General features: G+C 52.2%; 2 protein-coding genes across 2 annotated transcripts; one reads left to right on the plus strand and one right to left on the minus strand.

The window, feature by feature from the left end:
- Nucleotides 1-19,663, minus strand: Rhobtb2 (Rho related BTB domain containing 2). The gene is made up of 10 exons (XM_047548894.1): nt 19,135-19,663; nt 14,848-15,049; nt 14,147-14,250; nt 13,495-13,680; nt 11,588-12,606; nt 11,207-11,325; nt 9,053-9,203; nt 5,063-5,151; nt 4,258-4,363; nt 1-2,752 (listed from the first exon to the last, which is right to left on the minus strand). The coding sequence occupies exons 2-10, from the start codon at nt 15,037-15,039 to the stop codon at nt 2,535-2,537; spliced, it is 2,184 nt and encodes a 727-aa protein (XP_047404850.1). The 5' UTR covers nt 15,040-15,049; nt 19,135-19,663; the 3' UTR covers nt 1-2,534.
- LOC124982646 (uncharacterized) lies at nt 15,511-27,598 on the plus strand. Its single transcript, XM_047549639.1, has 7 exons — nt 15,511-15,515; nt 19,192-19,774; nt 20,069-20,207; nt 21,132-21,386; nt 24,995-25,119; nt 25,667-25,766; nt 27,314-27,598. Exons 1-7 carry the CDS (start codon nt 15,511-15,513, stop codon nt 27,430-27,432), a joined length of 1,326 nt encoding a protein of 441 aa, XP_047405595.1. The 3' UTR covers nt 27,433-27,598.
- The last annotated feature ends 18 nt before the right edge of the window (nt 27,599-27,616 follow it).

Consider the following 27,616-nt stretch of genomic DNA (forward strand, 5'->3'; position numbering starts at 1 on the left):
TCAGGTACAAAATACTCATGTATTTATGAATTCATGACCAAATTAAATATGAAACCTTATATAAAAAGAGGTGTGGTTTTTGTCTTTCACCCCCATCCTCTCATCCTCTGAACCAGCTCTGAGTGACCCGAGTCTGGGGAGATGTCCTGCCCCCATGTAACCCGTGCCCTCTCCCTCCCCCTTGTTCCTTGGGTCGGCCTGGCGGGGGGGGGGGGTGGGGGGGGGTGTTTCTACTGCCTCCCTGGAATCCAGAGGGCCGGTTCCTGGGGGGCCAAAATTCAGCACCTCCTTCTTCTCCCCACCTGCCCTTCCTTCTGGGGACAGGGACACCTGCTCTGGTCTGGCTCACCCACAGCCTCCCAAGGTGGTTTCTCTGGGCTGCAGGGCTGTGTGGGGCGGGTCCCTGAGGGATGAGCTGGCCCTGGTTGGGGAGGGAGTTCTGTGGCCACTCTCCTGTGGGCTTCCCCACTGGCTTTTCCACTCTGGCTCCAGGTTCCTCAGCCCTGCAAGCACCTGGGAGACCCATTGCCCCTTCTCCAGAACTGAGCTCTCCCTCTCACCTAGTCCCCTGCCACAAAGGGATGGTGCCAAGGCTGCACGGCCCCGCTCCTGGATGCCCCGCCCCCACCTCAGCCTCACCCTGGAAGCTGTGGGCAGAGCTGGGGTGCAGGGAGGCTGGACAGCCAGCAGGGGGCAGCACACGACTGGCTTCCCGCCAGCTGACCCGGAGGACCGGAGGGAGGCAGTCAAGGTCTTGGAAGGCGGGGCTCAGGCGCCGCGGGTTCGTGCCACTTGAGACCTGCCCCTGCCTGGGCCTCGCAACAAGGATTAGGCTCAGAGCTCGGGGCCTAGGCCCCACACCATCACTGCAGGATTGCCTTGGTTTCTGGGTTTGCTCTAACAGACCTAACTGACCCGCCCTGGGACCCACCCAGTCCCTCCTCCTGAAGCCTCTCTCTCAGGGGACTCCTTGGCTCTCAACTCGCTGCCTCCTGGCTCTGCCACTCCCCACCAGGGTCCACCTCACGGCACTAAGAAGAGCGTAGGGGCGGCAAGCTGTCTTAGTTCCCCAGGCTCACCCTTCTTTCCTGGATTAACCTTGCTCTTCCTTCTGTTCAATTCTCCCCTTCATCCTAAACCAGCGCTAGGCAGGGCTTCATGTCCCGGGACCCTTCATTCCATGGGACTCTTGTTCTCCAACTGTCCTTTTGGCTGACATTGACCCCTGTCCTAAGCCCCCCAAACACATCATCCCTAAGCATTCTGGGGGCTCACCCTCAGAATGTGAGGCAGTCTACATCCTGGAAATGGGCAAAGGAAGGGGTCCAGTGCTGCTGGAGTCCCAGACCAAAGCCCTCCCCTCCACCCCCACAACCTCAGTCACCAGCTCACAGCAGGCCAGGAGCTGGGCTGCCCTGAGGGCTGGCGGGCAGGCCCAGGGCGTCCTCAGCCACAGCAGGCAAGGAGCCCTTTCCCAAAAGGCATCAGAGCTGAAGGTGTACTGAGCCTCCACCTCCTAGCCAAGGGGCCTCTGTTTGGCTTTATAAAAATGTAAGCTATTTGGGGTCTATTTCTGATTTCCATTCTTTGGGGAGATAGAGGATAGAGTGTTTTCGTTGGTGGTGGTTTCCGTTTGAGTTTGGTTTTTGTTTTGTTTGTTTGTTTGTTTGGGTTTTTTTTGCTAATTTTGCCCCACCCCAATAAAAAGCAGTGCTGCCCAGAGACTGGGGAAGGGCCCAGAGGAGCATGGGATTGCTACACACAGGCCCCACCCCTCCCTCCTCCCCAAGTCCAGCCGTTTCCTTTGGTTTCCATCTCTAAATCTGAGGAGAGCAGGAGGGGCACGGGAGAAGGTGCTCACTGCACCAAGAGGCACTGCCTCCAGGCCTGGAGCTCTGTGCTACCTCTGCTACCCACAAATCAGACCGCACTGCCTGCAGCCTGGGAGGGACGCAGCAGAATGGGAGCTTTTCCATGCATGGCCTCTTACAGCTGCAGCCGGGATGTCGAAGCCTTGAGCTGAGCTCTGCAGCTTCGTTTCTACCCTGACTTCTCCAGTGAGGATTTGAGTAGGCTTCATGTGGAAATGCCCACAAAACATTTGCAACCGTCAAGTCTGTTGGTGGAAAGACGTGGCAAGAGAGGCAGGACCCTGGCTGCTCACTGGGAAGGGGGCCGCCTCCCCAGCCAGAGCGGAGACCCAGAAACACAGGCAAACCCTTGTGCTGGGAGGCTTTTCCCCTTGACTCTAGGGTCCTCCAACCCAGAGAGAAAACGCCGGGGCTCTTGGCTCTTCCCCTGCTCCCTGCCTCCCAGAAGGTATCTCCTGTCTTGCCTTGGAACTGGGGTCCCGCCAGCAGGGCCTGGCTCCTCTCTGGCTGAGCTATGTTGGCTGGTGAGAACAGCTCTGCCCTTAGGGTCCTGGTGAGGTGGGTCCCCTTGTCCCTGGTGGGTGGCGGGGGTGATGCACAAGAGCAGAGGGACAAAGGCAAATGGGGACAACAGCAGCAGGGTCAGAAGAGGGTGGCAGCATCTCAGACCACAGCCGAGGATGAAGACGGGGAGGATGAGTTGGCTGCAGAGGAGGACGGTGAGGAGGGACTGTTCCAGAACAGCCACCGCCGCTTGGGCTGCCGCTTCAGGTGCAGATAGTCCTCCTTCTCCCGCTCTTTTCGCGCTCTCTGATAGTGATCCTCTTCCTTCAGGTACCAGACTGGTGGCCACCGGTGCTTCTCGAAGTACTCTTGGTTTTCTGGAACAGAATGCACAGGGCTTAGTGAGGAGGGTGGGGGCCAAGAAGGTCCACCGGCCCTTGAAGACCTGCCTCCAAGCCAGCACCAAGTACACCCTGACCCTGTGGTCCAGGACCCCATGGTCTCCTGCACAGAGCCCCTGAAGGAGATGAAAGGCCCAAGGGAGATGTCCACAGTCGACCCGGGAAAGGCACTTCTGGATAACAAAGAGAGGAGCCCAATCAGCCCACAGTAAGTCAAAAATGTACTTGATCCACCTAACCTATGGAGCACCCATGCTTAGCAGCACAGTGCATCATGGGATGGAGGTCATTTCCCTTCCTGATTGCATGGCTGACTGGGAACTGTAGCTGCTGCCGCTGACCAGCATCACATCACTAGCCCAGGAAAAAGTCAAGTTCAAAGTTCAATTTCTACTCAATGCACATTGCTTTCACACATGGTCACTCAAAAAAAAAAAAAAAAAAAAAAAGTAAGTCAGGGACCCTGGGTATTGGGAAGAAAACAGGAAAGACCAAGATGGGATGAGGGAGAAGCAAGGTTGGGGGTGAGGGAGAAGGGAGAAGCAAGGCCTCCAGCAGGAAGGGATTCTGCAAGGCTGGGGGGTGAGAGAAGTTTCTGGCCAGAGCCAAGGTCTGGGGGAATCAGGAGGTGGACCGGCAGTAAGGCACAGGTCAGACTTGAGGGAGGGGCAGCCTTATTCTGGAGGGTGTGGGGAGCCATGAAAGGTGTGGATCGAGGAAGCGATGCAATGGGCTTTAGAAAGAAAATGCTAGAATGTTGTAACGCATGTGAAAACACAGGAGAGAACAGGGCTGGGAGAGCTGGTCCCGTGTAGCTACAACCCTGCAGTGGGAAGAGGATCAGAGCAGAGCGGAAGGAGCCCGGTGAAGACCCAGGAACACTGAGTGGCGGACTCCTGGGGGAGGCCAGGGCCATCTCTCCCTGGAGCCCATGGATTCTGTGTTGGGCTCTTGGACCTGAGAATTTAATTAAGAAGAAACAGAGCTGCCGGCAACTGCAAGGGATATTTAGACCTGGAGGGGGGGTCCAAGCTGTGGATCATGCCATTCCCAGGTGGGGAAACCAATTTAGAGGGTCCTGCACAGCATTTTAAATTTTTTATATGCTTTTCCATGTGAGTACTGCGTCATGATATCCAACGTAACGTTTACTGTGGTATACTGTCCAAAAGAGTCTGAAAACTGCCAACTCTCGTCCAAAGACTTCTTTGAACCTTTGAGAAATAGAAACCCAGAGAGGAAGAGTGAGGTGTCTGAGGTCCTGAGCTCCCCAGCCCTCCAGGCCAGTGCTTTTCCCAGGGTCCCCTCTGCTTGGATGGAGATACCTTTGCAGGCTGCTCCCATGACCAAGGTCAAGTGAGGCCCAAAGCTCACTGGCAGTCTTTGGGTTCCTGGAGTTAAGTCTGAGCTGTGGACCCAAGCTGAGGCTGCACCAACACAAGCAGGGAGCAAGTGCTGTGGTGCTGGCTCTGGGTGCTCACCTGGGGACATAGCCTTCATGTCTCGGGGGAACTTGCGGCACACGTTGTTGTAGTTGGTACAGATGTGGTGGAGACACCAGTCGGCCAACTGGTACGCACAGTGGAACTGGGGAGGGAACAGAAGCGGGTCTGTACTGAGATGCCTACAGTCTCCTTCGGAGCTGCAGCATTGGCACAGTGCGAACCCCACCTCCAGAGGCACGCCCACCTGGACTGAGGAGGGTGATGCTTGATCTGGATTCCTGGGCACCACTACCAATCCCACCTCACCATGGTCTAGCCCCTGGCATCCACCTTACAGATATCCACGGCACTAGGGGGCTCCCTCCTGCACCTGCCCTCCTGGGCCCTTGCCCCTTCAGCAGTCTGCGGCGAGGTGGTTTTCCACCATGCACGGGCAACCAGCTGAGAGCAGGCCGTGCCCGGAGTGTTGGCAGCCCTGGCATCCACCATGCTACTTCATAAGACAAACTTCCGTGGCTGAACGTCTGGCATCGCGGGGCGAGCATGGGAGATTTTGCTTGCTTGTTTGGAAATAAGGAGGAGGGCAGTTAGTCTCAAAGGGAGAGTCCTCAGTGCTGAGCCTGGGTTCCCGAGGTGGCCTAGTCCCTTCTTTCCGTGGCCAGCTTTCCTCTGAGAATGTCTAGGAGTGCTCTAGCTGCTTCTTGCCATGGAGGATAAAATGGGGTCCACCCGACGAGGAATCCAACTCTGACAAAGGGTTTCCTTCCTACCTACCACCCGCCCAGCTCTCCTGTCCACTGCCCAGAGTTGACTGCGGTGGACTCATCCCCTGCCACGGTACCTGAGCCAGTTCCAGGAACACGAGGACGTCCCCGTCGATGTCCACCATCATCTGGGTTGCTTCCATCAGCCCGGTCACTGTATACTGCTCTGTGACACACACAGTCAGCAATAAGCTGAGAACCACACACATGGACCTGAGCTACTCACACCCCCACGGCACAGGCTCACTGCAGGGCAAAAAGAGGTCAGGGCCAAGGGCAAGTCCCAACAGGCAAGGAAAGGCCACAGGTCACTTATGTGGGATGAGGGCAAGACTCCTCAGTGGGGTGGGGTGGGAGTGACAGAAGATCTAAAACCACTAAGAGGACTTTTCATACTATGTGTTCCACCATGTAGTCTAATAAACACAGGGTGAATTCCCACAGAATTAGGCACTGACACAGACAGGAAGGGAAGTTTCATGTTTGCTGAAAAAGGCTGAGAACTGTGAGTTAGAACTACGGGTTAGCCGGGCACGGTGGTGCATGGCCATGATCCCAACAACTTGGGAGGCTGAGGCAGGAGGATTGCAAGTTCAAGAAAAGCCTGAGTAAGTTAGCAAGACCTTGTTTCAAAAATAAATTTAAAAAGAACTAGAGATATAGCTCAGTGATACAGCACCTGTTTGGCATGTGCAAGGCCCTGGGTTTGACCCCCATCAAAACAGACACACACACACACACACACACACACACACACACACACACACAGAGATAAATACATTGCCCAACTCCATTCATGGAAAAGACCTGGAAACAATAACCACCCTGTAGCAATGAGCATCCTCATATACAGAAATAGAATTTCCATTTCCAACTATAAGAAACCAGAACTTCTTAAAGAAATGGTTGGCCAGGTGCAGTGGCAGCAACTCAGGAGCCTGAGGCAGAAGGATTGTGAGTTCAAAGCCAGCCTCAGCAACTTAGTGAAGCTCAAAGCAACTCAGCGAGACCCTGTCTCTAAATAAAATACGAAAAAGGGCTGGGGATGTGGCTCAGTGGTTAAGTGCTCCTGGGTTTGATCCCCAGTACCAAAAAAGGAGGAAGAGGAGGAGAAGACGGGTCCCCCCACTGGGGAGGAGGAGGAGGAGGAGGAGGAGGAGGAGGAAGATATGGTTGATTCCAAGTCTGGAGCATGAAATACACAAGAGGACCTTACAATATCTCACCACTCCAGAAAGCAAGGGATCCCAGAGGCTCTGAAGCCAACTCAGAGAGACTCCTACTGGCTAACAGTACATTCTTTGAGCTTCAAGAAGGATAACTGCAATGAATTAAAATCAACCAAGTGTGTCCAAATCCAAAAGTTCATAAGACTACTTTAAAACATTCAAATTAATTGGTCACTCTCAAGGATGATAGGAAACAAATTTTCTCAAAATTTGGAAAATAAAAGGAAAGAATCAAGAACCTGGCTGTCTTTCCTATATGAACTATACAACCATGTAACCAAACAGTAGGTGAGGGAGAGTTTCTCTCTTTTTAGAAATCTTCCAAAAGATAAGGGAAGAAGGAATGACCAAATTGGAATATTACTGTATCGCACCAATAACTTCGTAGATCCAGGAAACAATACTCAACAGCTACTAATATGACGAAAAGGAAGAGAACAGACAATCTACACCTCTTGATGGAGAGAAACAACCTATTTTTATAAGGCTATAAAGTAACCTTATAAAAATAAAATTATGCCACCGGTCTAGCCTCCAGACTCAATTACCAGTTAGTTTATAGGTAATAGGATGGACAGAGGATTATGTTAAATTACACCATAAAATGCAATGAGCAAAAATCTAGATATTGGAAAACTCTATAGGAACAAAAGACCAATGTTTGCTTTTTTTTCAAAAAATAAATTTCAGAGGAATTTTTTAGTGGACAAGGTATACATTGATTAAAAGCAACTTAAAAGTTACAATAAAAAAACAAAATCATACTACAGTGTCTAAGAAAGTGCACTTGAATAGTCAAATTATAAAGGAGGGAAAAGAAGTGAGTTTGTAGAACATTACCATAAAAAAAGAGTGGGGGTTCTTCGGGGGAGGTGGGAGGGATCTGCCATGGGGTAGGACATCCCCTGACATGCATCATGATCAGAAAGACATTCTGCTTTATAATAATTCATTAAGATGATAATTAAAAAGAAGAATATAGGCTGAACTTTGTGTAACTAATGCCTTAATAAATAAAAGAGAAGGGGAGATAAGTTGACCTAAAGGTTATAAAGTAGCAAAATATAATGAATATAAAAAAGGTGAACATGCGATTCATGAAGCTTATATATTTGTGCTATATTTAACAACAAACAAGTGTTAAATCCAAAAAAAAAAAACTTCATAGAAAATATATCTCACAAAACTTAACACATCACCAGTAACACGAAACTCTGTACTCTCTCTCTCCCATGGATCCTTAACAAGGTAGATGGACACATTTTTGCATCTGTTTTCTTGTGTGTATGGAGCATTTCCAGAAAAAAGCCATTCAATGTCATCATAAGGCTTCCAGGCGGCGAGCAGTTTGACATTTTTAATGGTTGCCCTGGGAGAATTCACTACGTGGGCTTAACCAAGGGTACTTCTTTGACTCGCTTCCAATTGCCTGCCCTGATGAAATGAAATTATAGCAATATCTTTCTGTAGTTTATTTTTCCTTGGGGTCATTTCTTTGGAGACAGTCTTTTAAAAGTAGAATTACTATGTCCAAGAATTTGAAATGTTAGTGCACTGTTTTTCATGGGCAGCAGTGAATGACACACTGTTGTGGTTATAATCTTGGGACACCTTCCTTACTCCCTGTCCTAAAGTCCCTTTTGCCCCCAGCTGGGGCCCCTGGATCCCACTGCAGGATCAGCTCTTAATATTCTGATTCTGATCAATGTTTTCTGCCGTCTTCGTGTGATCAAACTCTACCTTATAATTCCTTTCTTGTCATGAGATTGCTTTTTCCCTCGTGTCTGTGCCCCAGTCTTGATCATCCTCCCAGGGTCCCAGCAGTTCTGACACTGGTCCTTCCCTGACTGAACCCCACCTCAATATCTGAAGATGTCGTCTCTGGCCCTAAAGACGTATCCAGGAATATTAAACTTGACCTCAACACCAGCACTGGTACCAATCCAACAACACACAAATACCAGCTCCAACATCAACAGAAGCCGTCAGTCTGCCTGAGTCTTTGGCCTCAGACTCCCTTCACTCCAATAGCACCTTTTATCTCCCCAGACCCCTGACCCAGGATGCCTGCTGCTTGACCTTCCAAGGGCCCAGTTCTTGGCCCAACACAGAGGGTTCTGGGATTGGCCCATTCCAAATGCTGAGCTCTGGCTCTCATAGTTCTTTTATTTTTGTGCCAGGGATTGAAGTCAGGAGTGCTTAACCACTGAGCCACATCCCCATCCCTTTTTTGTATCTTATTTAGAGACAGGGTCTCACTAAGTTACTGAAACTGGCATTGAACTCACGATCCTCCTGCCTCAGCCTCCTGAGTGGCTGGAATAACAGGGGTGCACCACCACGCCTGGCTCTCACAGTCTTTTTAAGGAATCAGGAATGGCAGTGAACCCTTGTTTTCTGTTTCTGGAAGAAGGAAGGGAAGGGGAAGTTGAAGGCAGAGGAAGAGGAGAAGAAAGAAAAGAAGAAGAAGGGGAAGGAGGAAGCCGAGAAGGAGGGAAAGCACAGGTACAGTCTGCTCTATTCTTTGTCGATGTCTTAGGCTGCTTGAGTGAAGCCAAGCTAAGAACATGATGCACTGTCCCCTGCTGGAGACCTCCTTATGGCACCCAAATGACCTTCGGAGAGCGCCTCGATAGAACATGTCTCCCACACATTCTTCTCATCACATCCTCAACCAAAACTGCCCATGCCCCAGCAGGGTTCATTCTCGGGAGCTTCTTCCCTTGGCACTACAGCCTGTCCCCAGGAGGAAAGAGAGGACAGGAGACACATAATTGATCCCCAGGGTCTTCCTGGCCTCAGCCCAGGGCGAGGTCCCCGAGCACACTGGTTACTTACCTGTGAGGGCGACCAGGTGCGGCAGGCAGAGGCGGTTGGCCAGGATGATGAGCTTCATGTCATCCAGGTCAGGACTGGAGGTGAACATGCCAGTGTACAGGTACTCCAGCACCGCCCTCATGCAGCTCTTGCTCGTGTAAGGGAACACCACCTGGGGGAAGGAGGAGGACAGGTGACAACGAGGCCTAGTGTATGGAAAGAGCAGCTGAGTCCTGGGAAACCCAGCAGCCCGGGTCCACAGGGCTGGTCTCCCCGAGGCAGGCAGCCTTCTCTTTGCTGTGTCTACACACGCACAGAGGACCTCCCCAGAGAAGGCCCGGGCCCACGGCAATAGCGGTGCTGGTTCCCAGTTTGCTGAGAGCATAGTGAATGGACATCTTCTAAAGAGATCTAGGTTCTCAGTGGCATCCTTCTGAAGTCACTGTGGCTTGGAAGATGCTGGAAGGAGTCATTTCATTTTCAGTCACCTACACCCCAACCCTCATGTGCCTGCAGGGAGCAGTTGAAGTGGGATACAGAATGAGCAAAGGGAACACCAGCTGGTTCCTCTGGCTGCTCAAAGCTGCTGCTTTGGGCCTCCGGGATCTCTTTAGAGAAGCACGGCAACAAAAACTGCTCTCTTATCAGATGGGAGTCTGGGCACACTGGGAATTGGCCAGAGCTTTAAAGCTGGTGTCTATGGTACTGAGAAGCGCCCAGGGCAGGTGGGCCCCTGGGGCTTCAGAGAATCCCAGGCCACACTTAGAAATCCTAACCCTACTCCCACCTCACAGTGGCTCATGTCTCAGCCCTTCACTTAGCCTCCTAAGTACGTGGTTTCCCAGAAATCTTTGGAAGCTCATATTCTGGATTGCAGGATGTGATGCTGAATTGCTCTTCGTTCAGTTTTCCCTTCAAGTACTTGGCGAGCCCTTGCTAAGATAGGCCTGGGGGTGCGGGTGGCAGGTAGCTGGCAGAAGTCAAAGACCTAGTCCCTGTACTCAAAAGCAATTTCACACCAGCTGGAAACTGCAAGGGGAGAGACTTTTAAAAGTGCATCTGTACAAAATGGACCCTTATTAACCACAAGGTGAAGTGAGGGTAATTAGTGTTCCAGGATTCAAAGAAGAACGGCTGAGGCCTGGGCCACTCAGCTTGGCCAGGAGGATGAAAAAGAGCAGACTCAGAGCAACTCTAAGGACACCTGGATAGACTCTCTCCCTTCAGGCTTCCAGTCCAGTGCCGGGGCAAGTAGAGGAATCTGGGAAGAACAGGTGGGGAGGGCTGCCTTTTTATATTCTGTATTTTGATGTTTGGACATTTAGAGAATCGCTGACCCTAGCAGATCTGTCCCTCCCAAGACTAGCCAATTCCTAGAGACAGTAAAGAGGTCGTTGGCGAGCATGTCTTTTTTATTATATTGCAGACCACCCAGTGCAGAGCCCACAGCCTCACCACTGCCTCTGCCCAGGGCCCTCACACAGCAGGCCACCATGCCACTGTCCTGATCACACCAGAGCCAGGTGCTAGACAGTTAGGACATTTCCCCATGCCCCTGAGCCACTGAACTTGTTCAAGTTAGCAAGCCTAAGTCTGCTTAACCTGCCTCAACTTTTCCTTCCCACAGAAACCCTCCACCTCCTGACCACCCTGGTGCTTCCAGGGGTGGTACCCTGGTGTGCACGGTCCCCTCTGCCATTGGGATTGGTAACAGACTAGTTTTTTAATTGCAGTCTCTCCTGACTTGTTGATCTCACCAGAGCTCAATAAGAATAAAACCTACCTTTGAAGACACTAGTGACTTCAGTTTGGAACACACTGATTTTTTTTTTTTCTACTTGTTTCATATGTCCCAGGGTGAAATGTAAAAATCCAGTCCTGAACGCTCTTTTCTGTTCACAACTGTGTGCAAGTCACGCCCTTCCCAGAGCCACACATCTGACGTGGGAATGCTGTGTGTGAGGTAATGTACAGAAGTGCTTTCCAAGCTATGGAGTGAAGATGTCACTGTAAATGCCTCCCCTGGAATATCAGCAACCATCTCATAACATTCCTGGGTCCATCACTCGGCACTCAGCACAGTCAGTGCTGAAGCAAATACCATGAACTGGTGGCACTGCACGTGTAAATGGCATGTGTCCCCTCCTTCCCTCCCTTTCCCATCCTCAGCCTCACCTCCCTGGTGGAACTCTCCACAAACGGCCCCCCAAACATGGCAGCCATCCAGTCACAGCTGGAAATCAACAGGGGCTTGTGGGCACTGATGGTGCCATCATCCAAGATGAAGGTCACATCTGTTGGGGAGAAGACACAACACATAAGGACACAGCGGGAGTGTGAGATAATCAACGCCAAGGCTAGTCACTGATCCCCGACTACCCAACTTCCCTCCGAAGCTACAAGACAGCACTAACAACCAAGCTTTCCTCTTCAAGAGCAAGGCAGTCCCTTCTCCAGGGCCTCAGGTCCTGAAACCAAACCAGAATGTAAATGGAACACAGGTCCTCCGACAGCTGTCAGGACGCAGTCGCCCTGACTTCTAAGCATGATCCGTACCTGAAAAGGTGCCTTTGGCCAAGCACTCCTTAACCCGGTTGGTGCGGCGAACGTGGAAGGCCTTGGTGATCTCCTGGTTCATGAAGGCCTCGTTGTTGAGAATGTTGGCCACCATCATGCGCAAATCAAAGACCTCCAGCAGCTCAGCGATGTGGGCAATGTGCATGAGGTCCCGCTCGTTCTCGCCCAGCTCCCCAGTATACAGGTACTTGAGAACCGCCCGGAAGGGTCCCGGCTGGATGGAATTGTCCATCTTTACCACCACCATCAGCCGGGACTTGTAAGTCAGAGGATCCTCCGCCATCTCTTCCTGGATGCTCACAAAAGCTCGGCTCCAGGAAGACAGCACGCGACCCCTGCCCGGCAGGTACCCTGTTCCATTGCCCCGTAAGATCCCGTCACTGGTGGAGGCTCGGAGGCCGGCAGGACCGGAGCCCCCAGCCTCGTCCACGCTCTCGCACACATCAAAGCTGGCTGCCCGAAGCAGAAAGTCCCGCCCGTGGTGGTGGTGGTGATGGTGGTGGTGTTGATCAGGGTGGCCCCGGTGGTCCTCTGGGCGGGGCCCCCCTGGCCCCGAGGGGCCCCCCAGCTCCCCCTCGCTCAGGTCCATGAGAAACAGGTCGTAGAACTTGGAGGAGGAGGTGGAGAGGTAGATCTTGTGGGCGAAGATGCGCACCCGCTCCTGCAGCACCAAGATGACGTCCGCGCAGAGCGGGTCCTCCAGGAGGTGGGCGGGGCACTCCTCGCTGCTGGAGGGGGGGTCGGGCACCACGATGATGGGGGGCGGGGGCTTGGGGGGCAGGAAGGGCGCCTGCAGCAGAGGCCGCTGCACGTTGCGCAGGTGGGACTTCCAGAACTGCAGGTGGCGACGGGAGATGAGCGCAGCGCGAATGGCATTGTCAAAGACGTCCTTGATGCCAAACTGAGCCACCACGCTGGTCTCGTAATAGGGTATGCCCAGCTCCTTGGCCACCTCCCGGCCTTTCTCCGGAGGAAGGATCTCATTGGGCTTGATGGGCCTGGCAGGTCCAAGAAGAGAAACCGAGCATGTTAGCGGTGGAGAGAGCCTGTCCGTTCTTCCCCAGGCTGGAGGGACTCTGCTCAGAGTCTATGTCATTGGCCTCTCTCCTGCCCTGCTCTTTATTCTCTGTCTGGTCAAATTCCTACAAGGTCCTTCAGGTCCACCTCCAATCCCTTAGCCTTCCAGGAAGCCTTCTGTATCTATACCAGCCCCCAGTGACCTCCCTACTTCAAAGCAGTGATAGCATCAACTCGCGGTCTGGCAATTAGCATGCTGGTATTTAACCTGTTCATATATAGTCATCCCCAGTACCCAAGGGGGATTGGTTCTGGGATCCCATTTGGACACCAAAATCCATGGAAGCTCAAGTCCCTCATATAAAATGTTGTGATATTTATATATAACCTATACACACCATCGCCTATACTTCAAGTCATCTCTAAATTACTTATAATAACTAGTACTATGTAAATGCTATGTAAATAGTCATCATAATGCCTTGTTTAAGGAATAATGACAAGGAAAAAACAGCATGTGTTCAATACAGACCCAATTTGGCAGGGAATATTTTCCATTCACAGTTAGTTGAATCCACAGATGTGAAACCCATGGATACAGAGGGCCAGCTATATTATCTCCAACAAAATTATAAGTCCTTCTCATGAAAATAATCCTTTCTGTCTTTCCTCATGGTGCTGAGCAGAGTGCTATTCACACAGTAGGTGTGCAATAAACACATGGATCCATAGACGAACGGACATGAGCTTCCTCTGGATTCAGGGAGAGAAGTAAGGCTCTGTAGGATTCCTTCAGGGTAGACCACGGAGCCAGGGCGATATACCCTCCCTCTGCGCCCCTTCCCCTCCTTAGGCAACAGCACCCCTACCTGGCCAAGGGCCTCCTGGCCCTGTTGACAGCCTCCAGGTCGGCATAGCGCAGATCCAGCTGGCAGCCCACCAGGATGACAGGTGCTCGGGGGCAGAAGTGCTTGATTTCTGGGTACCACATGGTCTTGACATGGTGGAGGGAATTGGGGTTGGCAATGGAGAAGCACAGAACCACCACATCTGATCTGGGGGTGGGACAGAGAGGTTATTGACAGAGAAAGCTGGCAGGAGGTACCTGCTCCTGGGGTGAGGGGCGCGTGTGCCCACCTGCACTCCCTACACTGGCTCCACACCTGGCCTATGACCCTGTTCCTAGGATCTTCTGCACGATGCCAAATAAGGGACCTTTAATTTATGTAGCATTTCAGAGCTCGAAGACTCATTTGGCCTCACACCTATTCTGAGAGTTAGAAATTACCATTTTATCATCTCGCAATGAGAAAAATCATCTCGGAGCTAGTAGGTGACAGAGCTGGGACTGAAACCCGGCCTCTGGACTCCAAGCCCAGGCTGTCCCCACCCCTGAGAGTGTCTTCCATGTTGTTTTCTCCTCTCTTCCTCCCAGTTTCAACTCCACAGAGTTGCTCAGTTCCCTGGAAAAGCAGGAAATCCTCCCGCTTGGCTCTCTCAGGCAGTCCAGGACTCCCCTACCTCCCATACGCAAAGCGGCGGTCTTTGTGGTGGTCTCCAAAGGTGTCCCAGAGGCGCAAGGAGACGCTGACGTCATCTACCACATCTCGGGAGCGTTCCAGCACCTGGAGGGGAGAGGGGAGACAGTTCTGGGGCCGGATACCTACAATTCTGATGTTCTCTGGCATCATGAGGGGTGGAGGGACAGAGCTGGTAGCCCCTACTATGTGCCTTGTACGACATGCTCCTTCAAGTAAAATCTCTGGAGATTCAATGAGGGCAGCCTCCAAGCCACACAGAAGCAAAAGAAACCCTGAGAGCGCAGAATCGTGAATACAGAAGGGAGACCCTCCTCTGGTTCCCAGCTTTCCTTGCAATTATCTATTTACAAGCCTCTGATATTTTGGTAGCAGATCTTCCCCACTCGGTTCTCACCTCTCCCAAGCCTCAGTTCTAGGATTCCCCACATGGAGCACTGTGATGGCATGAGATATGGTACCCAGCCAAAGCTGGGGTCCCAGGCTCCAGCTCAGCCACTGAGAACACAAATGGGCAAAGACCATCCCTTGGGCTGGGCTCCCCTTACCTCCCTTCCCAGGGGCTCCTTCTGCTCCAGCCCCCTCCCCATCCCTAGGGGGCTCCTGTGAGCTCTGGAGACACCAAGCCACAACTTGGGAAGATGCATAGCACGGACCCCCAGCCAAATGCCTTTGTAGCCTTACCTCCTGGCACACGCGATACTGGTCGATGGCCCACACTGTGGGCACATGGGTGGCGAGCAGCTGGTATTGAGTGAGGGTGGCATTGCAGGCCCGGGCACAGATGAGCCTGGTCTTGCCCACGGCGTTGTCCCCCACCACCACGCACTTGATGGTCTCTACGTTTGGTCTTTCATAATCCATGTCAGAATCCATTAATTGGGACCTGAGGGGCAGAAAAGGAGTGGTCAGGACAGGCTGGCATACCACTCCTCTGAGGACCAGGGCCAGTGCATGCAGCCCTCCTCAGCTGGGGCTGTCCCTGTGTCCAGCACTGGCACTGACGAAGGAGAGAGGAGTGGGTAACTCTCCGGGAAGCTGCTCTGCAGGGACCTGAGGAGACAGGAACCCATTCAGGCTGAGAGGGGCAGTGCCAAGATGACCACCTGTCTCCTTCCAGTCCCCACTATCCTCTAGCTGAGCTTCTGGATGGAGAAGGCCTATAAGAGATCCCAAGGTGGAGCCTACCCAGGGCCTGTCCTGTCCCCACTCCCCCAGAGAGAGGAGCGTCTGCCTGGGAGCTCACTCCTCCCCTTCTCTTCTCCTCCTCCTCCCTCAGCTGTGGCAGCAACAGAACAAACAGCTGAGAGAAGCAGAGTTGGGTCCAGGTCCCCACCCCTTCCCAGCATGCCGTAGGGCTGGGCCACTTAAAAATTTAATGGACTTGTTAGGGCTGGGCAGCAGCTCTCCTGGTCTTTCCTCTTTTCCCTGGTTTTCTGTGGTGGTGGATTTCCAAGCTCCAGCCTGCTCGTGTCCATCTTCCAACTCTAGCCCCTTTATGGAGACTCGAGAGCTTTTTCCTGTCAGCCTCTTTGGGCTATGGAGGTTTCTAGATGCACCTGCCTAGATCACAGGCCTCCCCTCCTCTACCTGGGGTCTAGCATATTGCCCATGTGTCTCCCTCAGCTGAGGGACCAGCTTTGAGATGGAGGTGGGAGTAAGCATGGCCCCGATGATGCCTCCATGGCCCGTGGGCAGTCCATCCCCTCTCTGGGCTGCCCCCAACATCCTATATCCTGCACCAGACAAGGTAGGATCTGCCTCCTCAGCACTTCCCATTCCTAGGAGGAAGGTTCTCAAACTGAAAGACCCAGACTGCTGCCCCCCTGGAGAAGCTCACTTTACTGTCCAAGTGGGGAAGGGGCTGCTGGAGGAAGCAGAGGTCAAAGTTTCAGTCTGAATCTCAATGCCTGCCTCGGTTTCCTTCAGTGTCAGGCAGGAAGGAAGAAACTTGCCCCCCCTCCCCCGAGAGGGATGGTGCAAGTGAACAAACAGAAGGTTCTTCTGCAGGCAAAATGTCATGTCAGTGTTTTAAAAGCTTTTACCAGGAGCTCAAGAGAGCTTTGGATGGCAGCCTCCCTTGAGGATGGCAGCACCCTCCTGGAAGGGCTGAGGGGAGAAGGGGAAGGGTGGGCGTTATTCCGAAGCTTGGTTTCTCCAGGGTCATGGGCCTGCCCTGGCTCACATTCCCTGTGTGCAGAACAAGTCATCTGGGGGTAGAACAACATGGAATAATCCTTCCTAGGCTAAGAGAGGCTGGGCTCAGAGGAGTCCTGGAGGCTGCCCAGGCACCTCGCTGCTGAGCTATCCAGCCTGCAAGCCAGGCCACCAGCAGCAGCAGAGAGCTCCATTCCTGCCGGGCTGTAACTGGATGCCAGCATGCAGGAATGCAGAACCGAAATATCCAAGTAACGATGGCAACTGGGATTTGCGCGAGTGGATGCAGCTCAGCAACCTAAGCAAAAAGTGCAGCAAGGACTTTTCAATGAGACAGCCTCCTTCTCCTTCTTGGAATTTTACAGGACCTGGACCCTGAATCAACAAGGGGTCTCCACGCAGCTCCCTCCTGGTCTCCATGGCAACTGTCTGCATCATTCTTCCTTCCTCATCCTCCCCCAGCAGGCCCTTTATTCTAACCAGCAGCTCCCTCCTCCCTCTTCTCTCCTGAGCTGAGGCCGGGAACCCCACTTCGACAGTTCTTGGTCTCAAGTCAGACAATCAAGGGATGTGTGGGCACCAGGAGGAGTCATCTGGGTGTGGTTTCTGTTTTATAAGTGAATAACAAGAAACAGAATCCCTACTACAGCTCCCTATGTGCAGCTGCCCTAAGCTGAAGATAAAAACCCACTGGCCAGCAGAACTTCCTTCTAAAGTTCCAATTCTAGCAGCATGCAGGTGCAGAGGCAGAAGTGGGTAGGAGGAGGCATGCAGGAGGACCTGGTTCTTACAATCAGGAACATCTTGATAGTGGGGATGACGCCAGGACCCCAGCAGAGCAGTGTTCGTCCAAGTTCAGCTACTTTGTGATTAAAACACTCAAGTGCACTTCATGCTACCTCTAGGGTTAAGTAGGGGACAGCCAACCAACAAGTAGCAGAGTAACAAATACTGGGCCCTGAGTTTAGACACCATACTTCCTAGATTGCCACGAGGCTGAACACCCCCTCCTCCACCACTCCCAGCTGCCCCTTTCACCTTTCCCTGCATGTCTGTCCACTACTTCCCAATTGTTATCAGCCTCACATGCCACTTTTGTCCCAACTGCCTGACCAGCAAACTTCATTGGCCAATCTAGGAAAGGACAAATAGTTTCACTTTTGTGGACATCAGTCTCCGCTTCCAGAAAATGGGTATGAGGGCGTTGGAAGAAAGTCTTCTAAATTTCGATTCATTTGTGCCAAGAGAGCCTGGGTGAAAGGAGGTATTTGCCTCCTTATGTAATGTTGTATTATATAATGCTAGATTGCATATCTATATATGTAATTATATCTCTCTTTAAGATACAGACTGGCCCAGTTAAGCCAGCAGAACTCTGGGTCTAATCAGGCTTGCCTTACACAAGGAGTTGGTCCTGGACATGGTGTGCCAACAGCAATATAATTTTTGCTCTAGAACATGGCTACTTTTCTGGATCATTGCTGATGCAGAATGATACAACCCACTAGTGAGCTTCTCAACTTCCCCTTTCCCTCTGGCACACTCTTCTCCAATGACTCTAGACTTTTCCTTATAATTGCCTCATCCCTTCCTTCAGAGCCTCCTGACTACCTTCCATAAACTATAGTTTCCTTGCCATCCTGCCCTGAGTATCACAACTCTCCATTTACTTCTCTCCCATGACAATCCCAAAGTCACTGATATATACTCCCCCCAACTCTTGTCCCAGGATCACTGTCCCCTTCTCCAAAAACAGCCTCCTACCCAGCTGCTCTCCCAGCTCTTTGTACTCAGCCCAGACCAGAGCCAAAGGTGTGCTCAGATTAGCTACAAACCTCATGGGCTCCCATTCCCACCCCCACACCCCACACACACTCTTTGCAGAGCTCAGAAAAGGCCCCCTTTCCCTCCCACAGCTGATAGGAGGCTTGTTCATCTGTGGCTGCCCTAGTCTGGTTGCCAAGGAAACGACAGAATCTCCCTGGGAGCCTGACTTGTCTCCTAGCAACCAATATCCCACATCCTGCATCTTACAAAACGTGAAAGGGAAGGAAAACCCTGAAAATGAAGGTAAAAATCAAACAGGATGGATAGGAAGGGAGTATCTGGAGAAAGGCGAGCAGAGGGTGGATTCGGAATTAAAGGAGCTCCCGCCGGGTTGGCCGACAGGGTAATATGGGGAAGGCTGAAAGATGGATCCCAGAGCAGACCCAACGGAAAGCAAGGCCCAAAGGGATCTTGAATGGTCATCTTAACAAAAAAATGCAAGCTTAAACACACGACAAGCCTTCTTCAGCCTAGAATGTGGAAACATTAACAAACAACGCTGAAGATTTGCCACCAGTAGTTTGCCAGAACTCAGTTGCAGACTGCAATGGAGTTGAGAGCTCAAACATCTCCACAACCGCAGGCAAAATACCCAAATTCCACTGTTCGCTTTCTGCTTTTTGTTTTTTTTTAAACAGAAACACGTCGGCCACTCTGGGCCTCCTCCCCGCCTTACACGCTGCTCCGCACACACACAATATAACATTTTTTATATAAATAAGGAAAGGGGAGGGACACGCCACGCCAAAGCAAGTCATCTTCCTTCCCCTAAAAATACCGGAAAAGGATAGTTCTTCGCCCCTCAGAACCCAGCAGCCCAAGCAAGAGCCCAGGGAAGAGCGGAGCCCAGGGAAGAGCGGAGCCCAGGGGAAGGCAGGAGGGCGCAGGCAGGGCCGGGGAGGGCGCAGGAGGCAGCAGGAGGGCGAGGCGGCGCGTTGCTGAGGCTGCTGGCAACCCGGCCATAATAGAAATTAATCATTTACTTACACCACTACATGTGACGGGGTAATTTCTAGTGTAAGGAACACATCTCTTCCTGCTAAGCACGCTCATTTTAGTGAAATGTCTGGGGTCACTCCGCGCGTGCAAGTTAGGACGACGCCGGCGTCGCCGCGCCGCTGCTGGGGCTGCAGGCTCCGGGCCCCGCTCGCGTTCGATCAGAAACTCTGACAGAGCAGCCCAGGCCGGACCGCGGGCCGCGAGCGGCCGCGCGCGCTGCACTGCAGCCACTGCCTCTTCCGGATCAGCATCTCCCCGCGCCCCGGGCGCCCAATGTCATGGAGGCGCGCGGAACGGGGCTGCGCGCGGCCGTTCCAACCTGGGGCTGCCGGGCCGCTCAGCCACCGCCGGGGCTGTACTGCGGAGGCTGCGGACCGTGCGCTGGAGTGGAGGGAGCGGGGCGAGGCCGCCGCCGCTACGCGCCGGGGCCCCGGCTCAGGCGCTGCTGCGAAGACACCTAGCGCTGCAGTCCCGGGGACCGCTCGCGACCTCCTTTTTTCATTCACAAAAAAGGAAAGGAAAAAAAAAAAAAAAAAAAACGGGAAAAGTAAAAAAGGGAGACGAGGGGGAGAAAAAAATCGCACCCAGGAACGGCAGCTGTGACAGGGACCGCCCACCGTGGCGCGCGGTTGGTGGAAAGGGGGTGTGGGCGTGGAAGGGGCGTGGAAGGACGAGGATTGGGCGCTCAGGGGCTCCGCCTTGATCCCGCCTCCCCTCCCCTCCCCCGGGCTGCCAAGGGTGGGTCTCGGCTCACCACCGGATGTGGGCTTGCTTCTTGCGCCTCACTGGACTAGCGCGGGGTTTTCCGCCCCTCACCCTCTCCCTCTGGGAGGTTGTAAAGGAACTCAGAGACTTCTTAGTGCTCCGCGGAAGAAATGAGAGTGCAATACGAACGTTTTCCTTGTCTTTCCCTCAAACCCAGGCCTCCGCCACTTGCCCACAGGGGGACAACAGCGTTTCCATACCTGTGCCACCTTTGGAGTTTTCCTGGCACCTGTGGGCCTTCCTCTCTCCACCATCTCTGCAGCTACAGCCTGAGCCTCTGATGGCCACGGCCCATAGTGAGTTTCTGGGTTGGGGACCTGTACCTCTATACCAGCCACCGACCTAGGCCTTCTTCAGTGGTCTAGCGATCCTATTGTGACCGAGAGTTCACTAATATCTTCTGACCTCCGAAAGGAATGACACCAAAACACTAGCCACAGAAATGGTGCCTAAATCCTCTTTGGACTTTCTGTCTTGATTTACCCCTCTGTAAAATAGGGTGATTCTAACATCTATTGTGCGTAATGGACCATGGGAAAGAAGCTGCCATATTCAAAATTGGTTTTATGATGATCGGAACTGTGCGTAATTCCAATAGTCAACTCCTGGATTTATCCATCTTGTCATTTGCCCCGGACTGTTTTTAAAGCCCAGATTGGCATGCCTCCCATCTCAACCCCTCCCCCCGCACTGCATCACGCCTTCATCTTGTGCTCTGAGAATGCAAATCTACTTTCATATTAGTTTATACAAAATATGGTTAGAAAGATAAATTTACTGCCAAAAAACCTGAAATTCGTATTGCCTGAAGCATGTTTCTCACCTGTTAAGGCATCTAATCAGAAGTCACCCGTGAAAGTGTTCATGACAAAGGTGCATTCTGGCCTGCTTAAGGTATAGCAGGTGCTCAAGTGTTGAAGGATGCTCCCCGCCCTCTTTAATCTACTTAGAACTGGAGACAAGGTTGACAGTGACTGAGGGCATGACTTCACACCTCTGGTCAGGACTCAGCCTCCATAAAATCAAAAATATTACTTAAAATCCATGTCTATGAAAGAAACTAGGTGGTGCTCAGGTGTGTTCATTTGGCATGGAAGAGCTTCACCTCTTCCTCTATGTGCCAAAGAGTAATTGCACCAAATAAAAGCACAGTATGAGATTTCTCAGGGTTTCCATGGCATGCTGGGGTCTCCCACTTACACCATGTTCCCTGTGTCCAGCTCCAGAGAGCTACCTGGGCACTTTCTGGACCCTCGATTCCATCCTTCCTGCTGCTCAAGACAACCTTATGGAAGCTCCAGGGTCAAGGATCTGGTACCTCACTCTCATCTTTGCCCAGCCCTCCAATGCCAGAATCTGGAAAACAGGGCCATACCTGAGGCTGGGTTTCCTCGCCAGCAAGCAAGGAGTCATCAATGACCCACTCCGTGCTATTCCCTGTCCAGCTGTCAGCAGCAGCAGCCGTCACAGCACAGGTAGCCAGCCTCTCACCTGGGCCTGCCACCCCAACCCTGAGACTCTGCTTTTCTTTCTGCAGGTTACTTCTCAAGGCACAAGGCAGGCTTGGGTGGGAAGTTTTCCCAGAAAGGCTGCTGAACACTCTCTCTCTCTCTATTTTTTTCTCTCTCTCTCTCTCATACACACACACACACACACACACACACACACACCAGTCTTCTCTGCCCATTTGTTGCAGCTTGGAGTCACTGGTGTGGTCCTGAGGAACTCTTCAGAACCAGCTGTTTATTCTGCCCCACCACTGGCTAGCTGCACGGCCCTTCCTGGTGAGCCTGAGATGCCAATGCTGTGCCTGCTTGCTCTGGGGGCAATGCCTACTGCAGCTGAGGGATTCCTGGCCACCTGCCCCACCCAGCATCTCTTTCCTCACCAAAGCCATCTGTGATTTCCCCCCTCCCAGTAACACAAACCCCTTGAGCCTGTTCCCAAAAGGCACCACCTCATTCTCCTAATGCTGGGCACAGCCTGCCCTGTACACAGAGGCTTAGTCTGGGGAGGGAAGCCTCCAGACTGGTTCTCAGAAACATGCATGCCACAGGCTCTTGGCCAGTCCCACCAGCTCTCCTCTTCCTGGGACTCTCACAGCCCCTCCCAGGGCCAGTTCAGCCTGTGCAGACCCCTCTGCCAGCTCCTCCTCCAGCTTGCATGTTCCATTCATGTCCCAGGTGCAACTCCAGAGGCGACTTACTAACCCTGCGTCCACTGCACCCCTGTCCTGGCACTGTGGTGCCTCCTAGAACCCACCCCAGAGACCTTATGTGCTCCACCCAACCCGCAGCAATGTGCACTGTGGGGCAGGTAGCACCCCCAGCCTGCTCTGGGTACAAAGTTCCAAACCAACTGTGAGCAAAAGCAGAGGCATTTCAAGATGCAGAGCCCTGGTAAGGCAAAGGAGCCATCAGGAAAGCCTAGAGGCTCTCTGCTTCTCTGCCCAGAAGTTAGGGGGTGCCATCAGATCCCTACGAGGAGACAGAATCCTCCTGGGTCTTTGCTCAAGGGCTTTCCTCGGCACGAAAACAGTCCCTCTGCCTACCCCTTTCACTGGATAATGCTTCCTTGTCTTTCAAGTCTCAGCCTCACACCAATGCCTCCAGGAAACCTACTGTGAACACCCCCTGTCAAATCTGAGTTCTGCTGTTTATTTTGCTCCCCGAATAAGACCAGTCATGTTGCTGTCTCTCTCCCTAGCAGTACGGTGTGCTTCTTTAGGGAAGGAATGATGCTTATTCCAAAGGGTTTCTCAGGTCTGGAGATGTGTAACTCAGTGGTAGAGCACTTGCCTAGTGTGCTTGAGGCCCCGGGCTCCATTCCCAGTCCTGCACATAAAGAGAAAGGGCGTGTCTCATGCTGGTCTGGAGCCTGGAGCCTTGTGCTTCAGCATGCACACCACAGACTTCCAATCAGTGTTTGATGGGGGGGTGAACATTTGGGGAGAGGAAATTGAGGTGAGAGGGGACGGTGCCACAAAGTGGCTACTCACATGCTATTCAGAGAGGCCTTCTATGGGCTTCCATGGCTCTGTGTCCCCCACCCCCACCCCGGATCCTGGTTGGGATGGATGGAAGTGAGAGGGCAGGACCAAGGGGAGGCAGAGGGGAGAAAGGGAATAAGCACATTGCGAGTGACCCAAGGGAAGGTTTGATCAGCCCAAATGACAAGAGCAGGATTACTGCTGTCTAAGGCAGTCAAGGAGTTAGGTAAGGGCCAGGAACTCGGCCATGGCCCGTCCCAGGCTTGATGCATTTGCATGTTCTGGACTGTTTGGGTAATTTGGAAAAGAGTGGTCAGTTGTCCATCAGGAGGGTTGGGTTCTATCCTAGGAGCTGTGTGATCTCGGACAAGTCCATGTTTATGCTATTGATATGTGGTGTCCCTCAAGAGTTCATGTATGAGGTAATGCAAGAAAGTTTAGAGGTGAAATGATTGGGTTATGAGATCCTTAACCTAATCAATGCATTAATTCACTTAAATGGATTAATGGGTGGTAAATGTAGGCAGGTAGGTGTGGCTGGAGGAGGTAGGTCACTAGGGGGGATGCCTTTGGGGTATATATTTTGTCCCTGTTGAGTGGAGTGCTCTCTCTCTCTCTCTCTCTCTCTCCTCCCTGATTACCATGTTCTGAGTTGATCTCCTCTGCTGTACCCTTCGCTTCCACCATGATGTTCTGCCTCAACTTAGGCCCAGAGCTATGGAGTTGGCTATCTGTGGACTGAGACCTCTGAAACTGTGAGCGTCAGATAAACTTTTCCTCCTTGAAAGTTGTTCCTGTCTTTTAACCACAGCAATGAAAAAGCTGACTAAAACAATCCCTCTCCTCTTTGGGCTCATATTCTCATAGACTAGAGACAGTGAACTTCATGGCTCATTCCAGCACTGACTTCCCACACTGACACAGGCACCTAGCATAGAAGACCCGGATTTTATTGGTTGTCCTTTTCCTTGGAGCAGATCCTGACCCACAGTGGAACTCAGCAAAATATCATCTGAGAGCTGCTAAAGAGGAAACTGAATGGAGAGATACTGGGGAGAAAGAGTAGAGAGTAGACACAGTAAGAGACATCGAAAATCTAATACCACAATGGACTCCAACTTTAGTTTCCTTAAATGGTTAGTCACTATCTTTGGTTTAGATAAGCCAAAGAACATTCTAGAACTTTAGCAGATCAATAATGATCAAGAAGGGCCTGGAGAGGCCAGCTGAACACCTTTGGCACAGTTAGCACTGTGTTGGTAATGGGGGATGGTTGATCCCTGTAAAAATTCCCCTAGGGACAGGGTGGTGCTGAGATAGGAGAAAACCAATAGAAAAGGAAGTCCCCAAGAGTGGAAAAAACAAAAGTAGAAGAGCCATTATCCTCTGTGGTGCCAACCCTGAAACAGGCTGCATGACTTTGGGCCAGGATCTTAATCTCTCTGGTCCCTCACTGGGGATAACAGTACCACTTGCCTGAAGACAGTAGATGGGTAGATGACCTTCTCACAGTCCCTTCCAGTGCTGCAGTCTCTCTAATTCTTCCTGAACTTCTCTCTGCTGCCCCTCACAGACACCTGTCTATAGGTGTAGGGGAACCCAACTCCCATTTGTGTCCCTGCCAAGTGATTCCCAGGTGCAGAGACCACAGAGGGCATGGGTTGAGACCAGGGAGAGGAATTCTGACAGTAAACCACCAAGGTGCAAGAATCCCATGTTCACCCTCGTATCCTGTGGGTCACCTGAAAAAATGAAGGAGAAGACAGGGGAGACGGGACAGGAAACATGAGTGAGAGTGCTTATTGGGATCGTCAAGTCCAGCTGGACCTTTGCAACAGGACTTTGGCCACACTGTGCAGTCGGCAGAGCTGCCCAAGGCAGAGCCTGCAGAACGCACTGGCAGTCTGGTCTGGCCAGTCCCCTCTGGCAGAGGGAGTGCAGACCCTTTATCCATTCCCTCAGTGCTGTCTACCCTGGCTGGCTTCCCAGGAAGCCATGGCTGGCCCAGGACCCTAGGAAACATTCTCTGCAGCTCTGAAGTGGCTCTTCATTCAGTAGAGAAAGTTAAGCTCTTGTTGGTTTTTGTCTCTGAAGAGCTACAAGTAATACCACGAAGGCCACCACAGAAGCCTGCCAAGGAAATGCATGATATGCAGCGACGGTGCAGATCTGGCCCACATCTCCTGGGGTGGATTTCTCAAGACAGGACTCACCATCAGGTGGGTTTGCAAAAGAAAGAAACCAGGTGGTGTTGCTACTGCCCAGTTTGATAGGCCAAGAAGAAAGTACAAGAGGGGGTCCAAGAACCAACCCATGGTCAGTGCTTGTAGGTCCAAGAATTCTTAGCTCCTAGCAAGCTGCAGACCTTCTGAGCAAGGCCAGGCCCCGTCCCCTGAGCCCTCTGGAGCTGGGAGTGTGAGGCTTTGAGGAGGCCGATCACCCAAAATAGATGTGTTTTTTCACAACTTTTTTTATGAGCATTGGCATCTCTTGCAGCATGGGGGGAAAAAATAGCCTGAACTGTTAACAAATAAAGATTATAAAAAGCCCCAACTGTTCACCATGGGTTCCATGTGGCTGCAGTGTTTGGTGGAGAGGGGAGGTGTGCACCCAGAAGCCCCCGATCTCTTCTCCCTGACCCACTTTCCCCACCTCCACAGCAGTTCTGAGGGCTTGGGGGTCACCATCAGTGTCAGGGATGGGGGAGTTTTGTGGGCACCTCCACGTGGTCCTGAGACTGTGTGTTCTTGTTTTCTGCCCCTGGAGCCTTCTTGGTACTTGGCCCTCCAACGATGCATGGAGGAGAATGGTGTACAAGCCCCTGGAGCTGAGTTGGGAACTGATGTCCATCCCTGCAGGGAAGTTGGTAAAATGGGGTGTTGGCCTGGGTGACTCCTGAGGGGCCTTTGACCCTGAACTTTAGCAGCCAGAAGGGAACTCTCCTAACTCTGCAGAGCTCTCTCTTCCCCGCAAAGTCTGAGATCTGTCCAAGACCCATTTCTCCCGCCTTTGTAACGTCCCCTCTCCTTTCCTCATTCCCTCTCCTTATCTTTTTTGTTTCCTTCCCCTATTCCTTTCTCTCCCTTGCCCTGCTGCCTGGGCGAAGGTTTCTATAAAAATAAATGCATGCGCCAGGCATAGTGGCACACACCTATAATCCCAGTGACTCAGGAGGCTGAGGCAGGAGGATCACGAGTTCAAGGCCAGCCTCAGCAACTTAGCAAGACCCTAAGAAACTTAGTGAGATCCTGTCTCAAAAGAAAAAATAAAAAGAACTGCAGTGTGGCTCAGTGGTTAAGAGCCCCTGGGTTCAATTTCTGGTACCAAACAAACAAATAAAATAATACTCATGACTCTGGCTTAGTCGGCCTTTAAGATGAAGGGTCCAGTGACCAGCCAGGACACCAGGGAGTCTATTGGGCATTATTCAACTCTGGGTGGTCCTCAGTCGAATGGGGCAGGGGATGCTGGCCCATCTAGGTGGTGACAGTGATGAGGAACCAGCAGGGCATCTGCCCCATCCCAGGCCTTCTCAGGACCCGACAGCCCTCTCTCAGGCTCCCACTGGCCATTAGAAGCCATTTCCACCCTCGTCTGCTACTCAGGGAAATCCCACTCCTTCCTAAGGTTATGGGATGGATTTATTTATTTATTTATTTATTTACTTACTTACTTACTTACTTATTTTATTTTTATTTTTTTGTGGTGCTGGGGATAGAACCCAGGGTCTTGTGCTTGCAAGGCAAGCACTCTACCAACTGAGCTATCTCCCCAGCCCAGGTTATGGGTTTTAAATGGCTGAAAAGGGAGGAAGGAGTGGGGGGAGCAGCAGGGACTCTGAGTCCACTTTGACTTGTCACAGCCAGAGTGTTGCTTGGCAGGACATAGTCATGCTTGGCTTACTGCCCCCACCCATGGGGGCAAGATGTGCAGTGAGATAGGCTGGTATGGGGGCAGAGGGACCCAGGGACCCAGGGACCCAGGGTGTGGAGAAGGGGAAGGAACTGGTACTCAGAGTTGGAAGCTTTCCGTGGAGCAGGTGGGATGTGCTTCACATAGGGCCTGAGTGCAGGTGCCTGGGCAAAGGGGAAGGGCACTGGCTGTTGCTGGCGGCCCCTTGGAAACACAGTTCAGGGTTCCTCAGAGACCACTGGACAGATGTCTCAATTTCAGTTGTCTGAGGCTGATCACGTGACCTGCAAAGTTCACAGCCAGTCGCCCATCCTCCTCCCAACCTACCCTCCTCCTCCTTCTTGGGTGCGCCTGCAGGGAACTCTCTGGGAGCCCAGGTGGTAAGTGGAAGTCCAGGGCTGGAAGCAACCCCAAGAAGAGCCCCAAATGGAGAATGTACTGCCGCCCTCACACCCAGCGGGGCCCCTCAGAGACCTTAGCTTGGATCATTCCATTTTACAGATGCAGAACTGAGAACCAGGAAGCTGGCTGCTGGGAGGAATCAGAGCCAGAGGTTGAGTCCAGTTGTCCTGACCGCAGGCCACCTCCCAGGCCTGAGAGGTTGGGAAGAGGCAACGTAGAGATACTAAGAGCCCTGCCAGGTCAAAGGAGTGTGACCAGCCTGTGCCACCAAGTCACACTGCCTAACCTGGCCTTCCCTTTTTGAAAACAATAAGACTTGTTTGATCATCGATTCCTGTCGGCATTCTCTCTTTCTTTCATTTTCATTTCTGGAATGCATGTTAAGCTTCAACCAGTGCCAGA

The sequence above is a fragment of the Sciurus carolinensis genome, chromosome 4, assembly GCF_902686445.1.
Source record: "Sciurus carolinensis chromosome 4, mSciCar1.2, whole genome shotgun sequence".
In the NCBI taxonomy this organism is placed as follows: Eukaryota; Metazoa; Chordata; class Mammalia; order Rodentia; family Sciuridae; genus Sciurus; species Sciurus carolinensis.

Bases quoted from the DNA above. Each gene is read 5' to 3' on its own strand.
- Rhobtb2 (XM_047548894.1), bottom strand. From the start codon at position 15,039: ATGGATTCTGACATGGATTATGAAAGACCAAACGTAGAGACCATCAAG. The intron at 4,364-5,062 runs GTACCGTGGCAG...TTCCCTCCCCAG, and splicing joins TGTTCCTGGAACTGGCTCAG to TTCCACTGTGCGTACCAGTT. The intron at 2,753-4,257 runs GTGAGCACCCAG...ATTCTGTTCCAG, and splicing joins CATGAAGGCTATGTCCCCAG to AAAACCAAGAGTACTTCGAG.
- LOC124982646 (XM_047549639.1), top strand. The intron at 21,387-24,994 runs GTAGCCAGCCTC...TTGTCTCTGAAG, and splicing joins CAGCAGCCGTCACAGCACAG to AGCTACAAGTAATACCACGA. The intron at 25,767-27,313 runs GTAAAATGGGGT...TCCATTTTACAG, and splicing joins CCATCCCTGCAGGGAAGTTG to ATGCAGAACTGAGAACCAGG.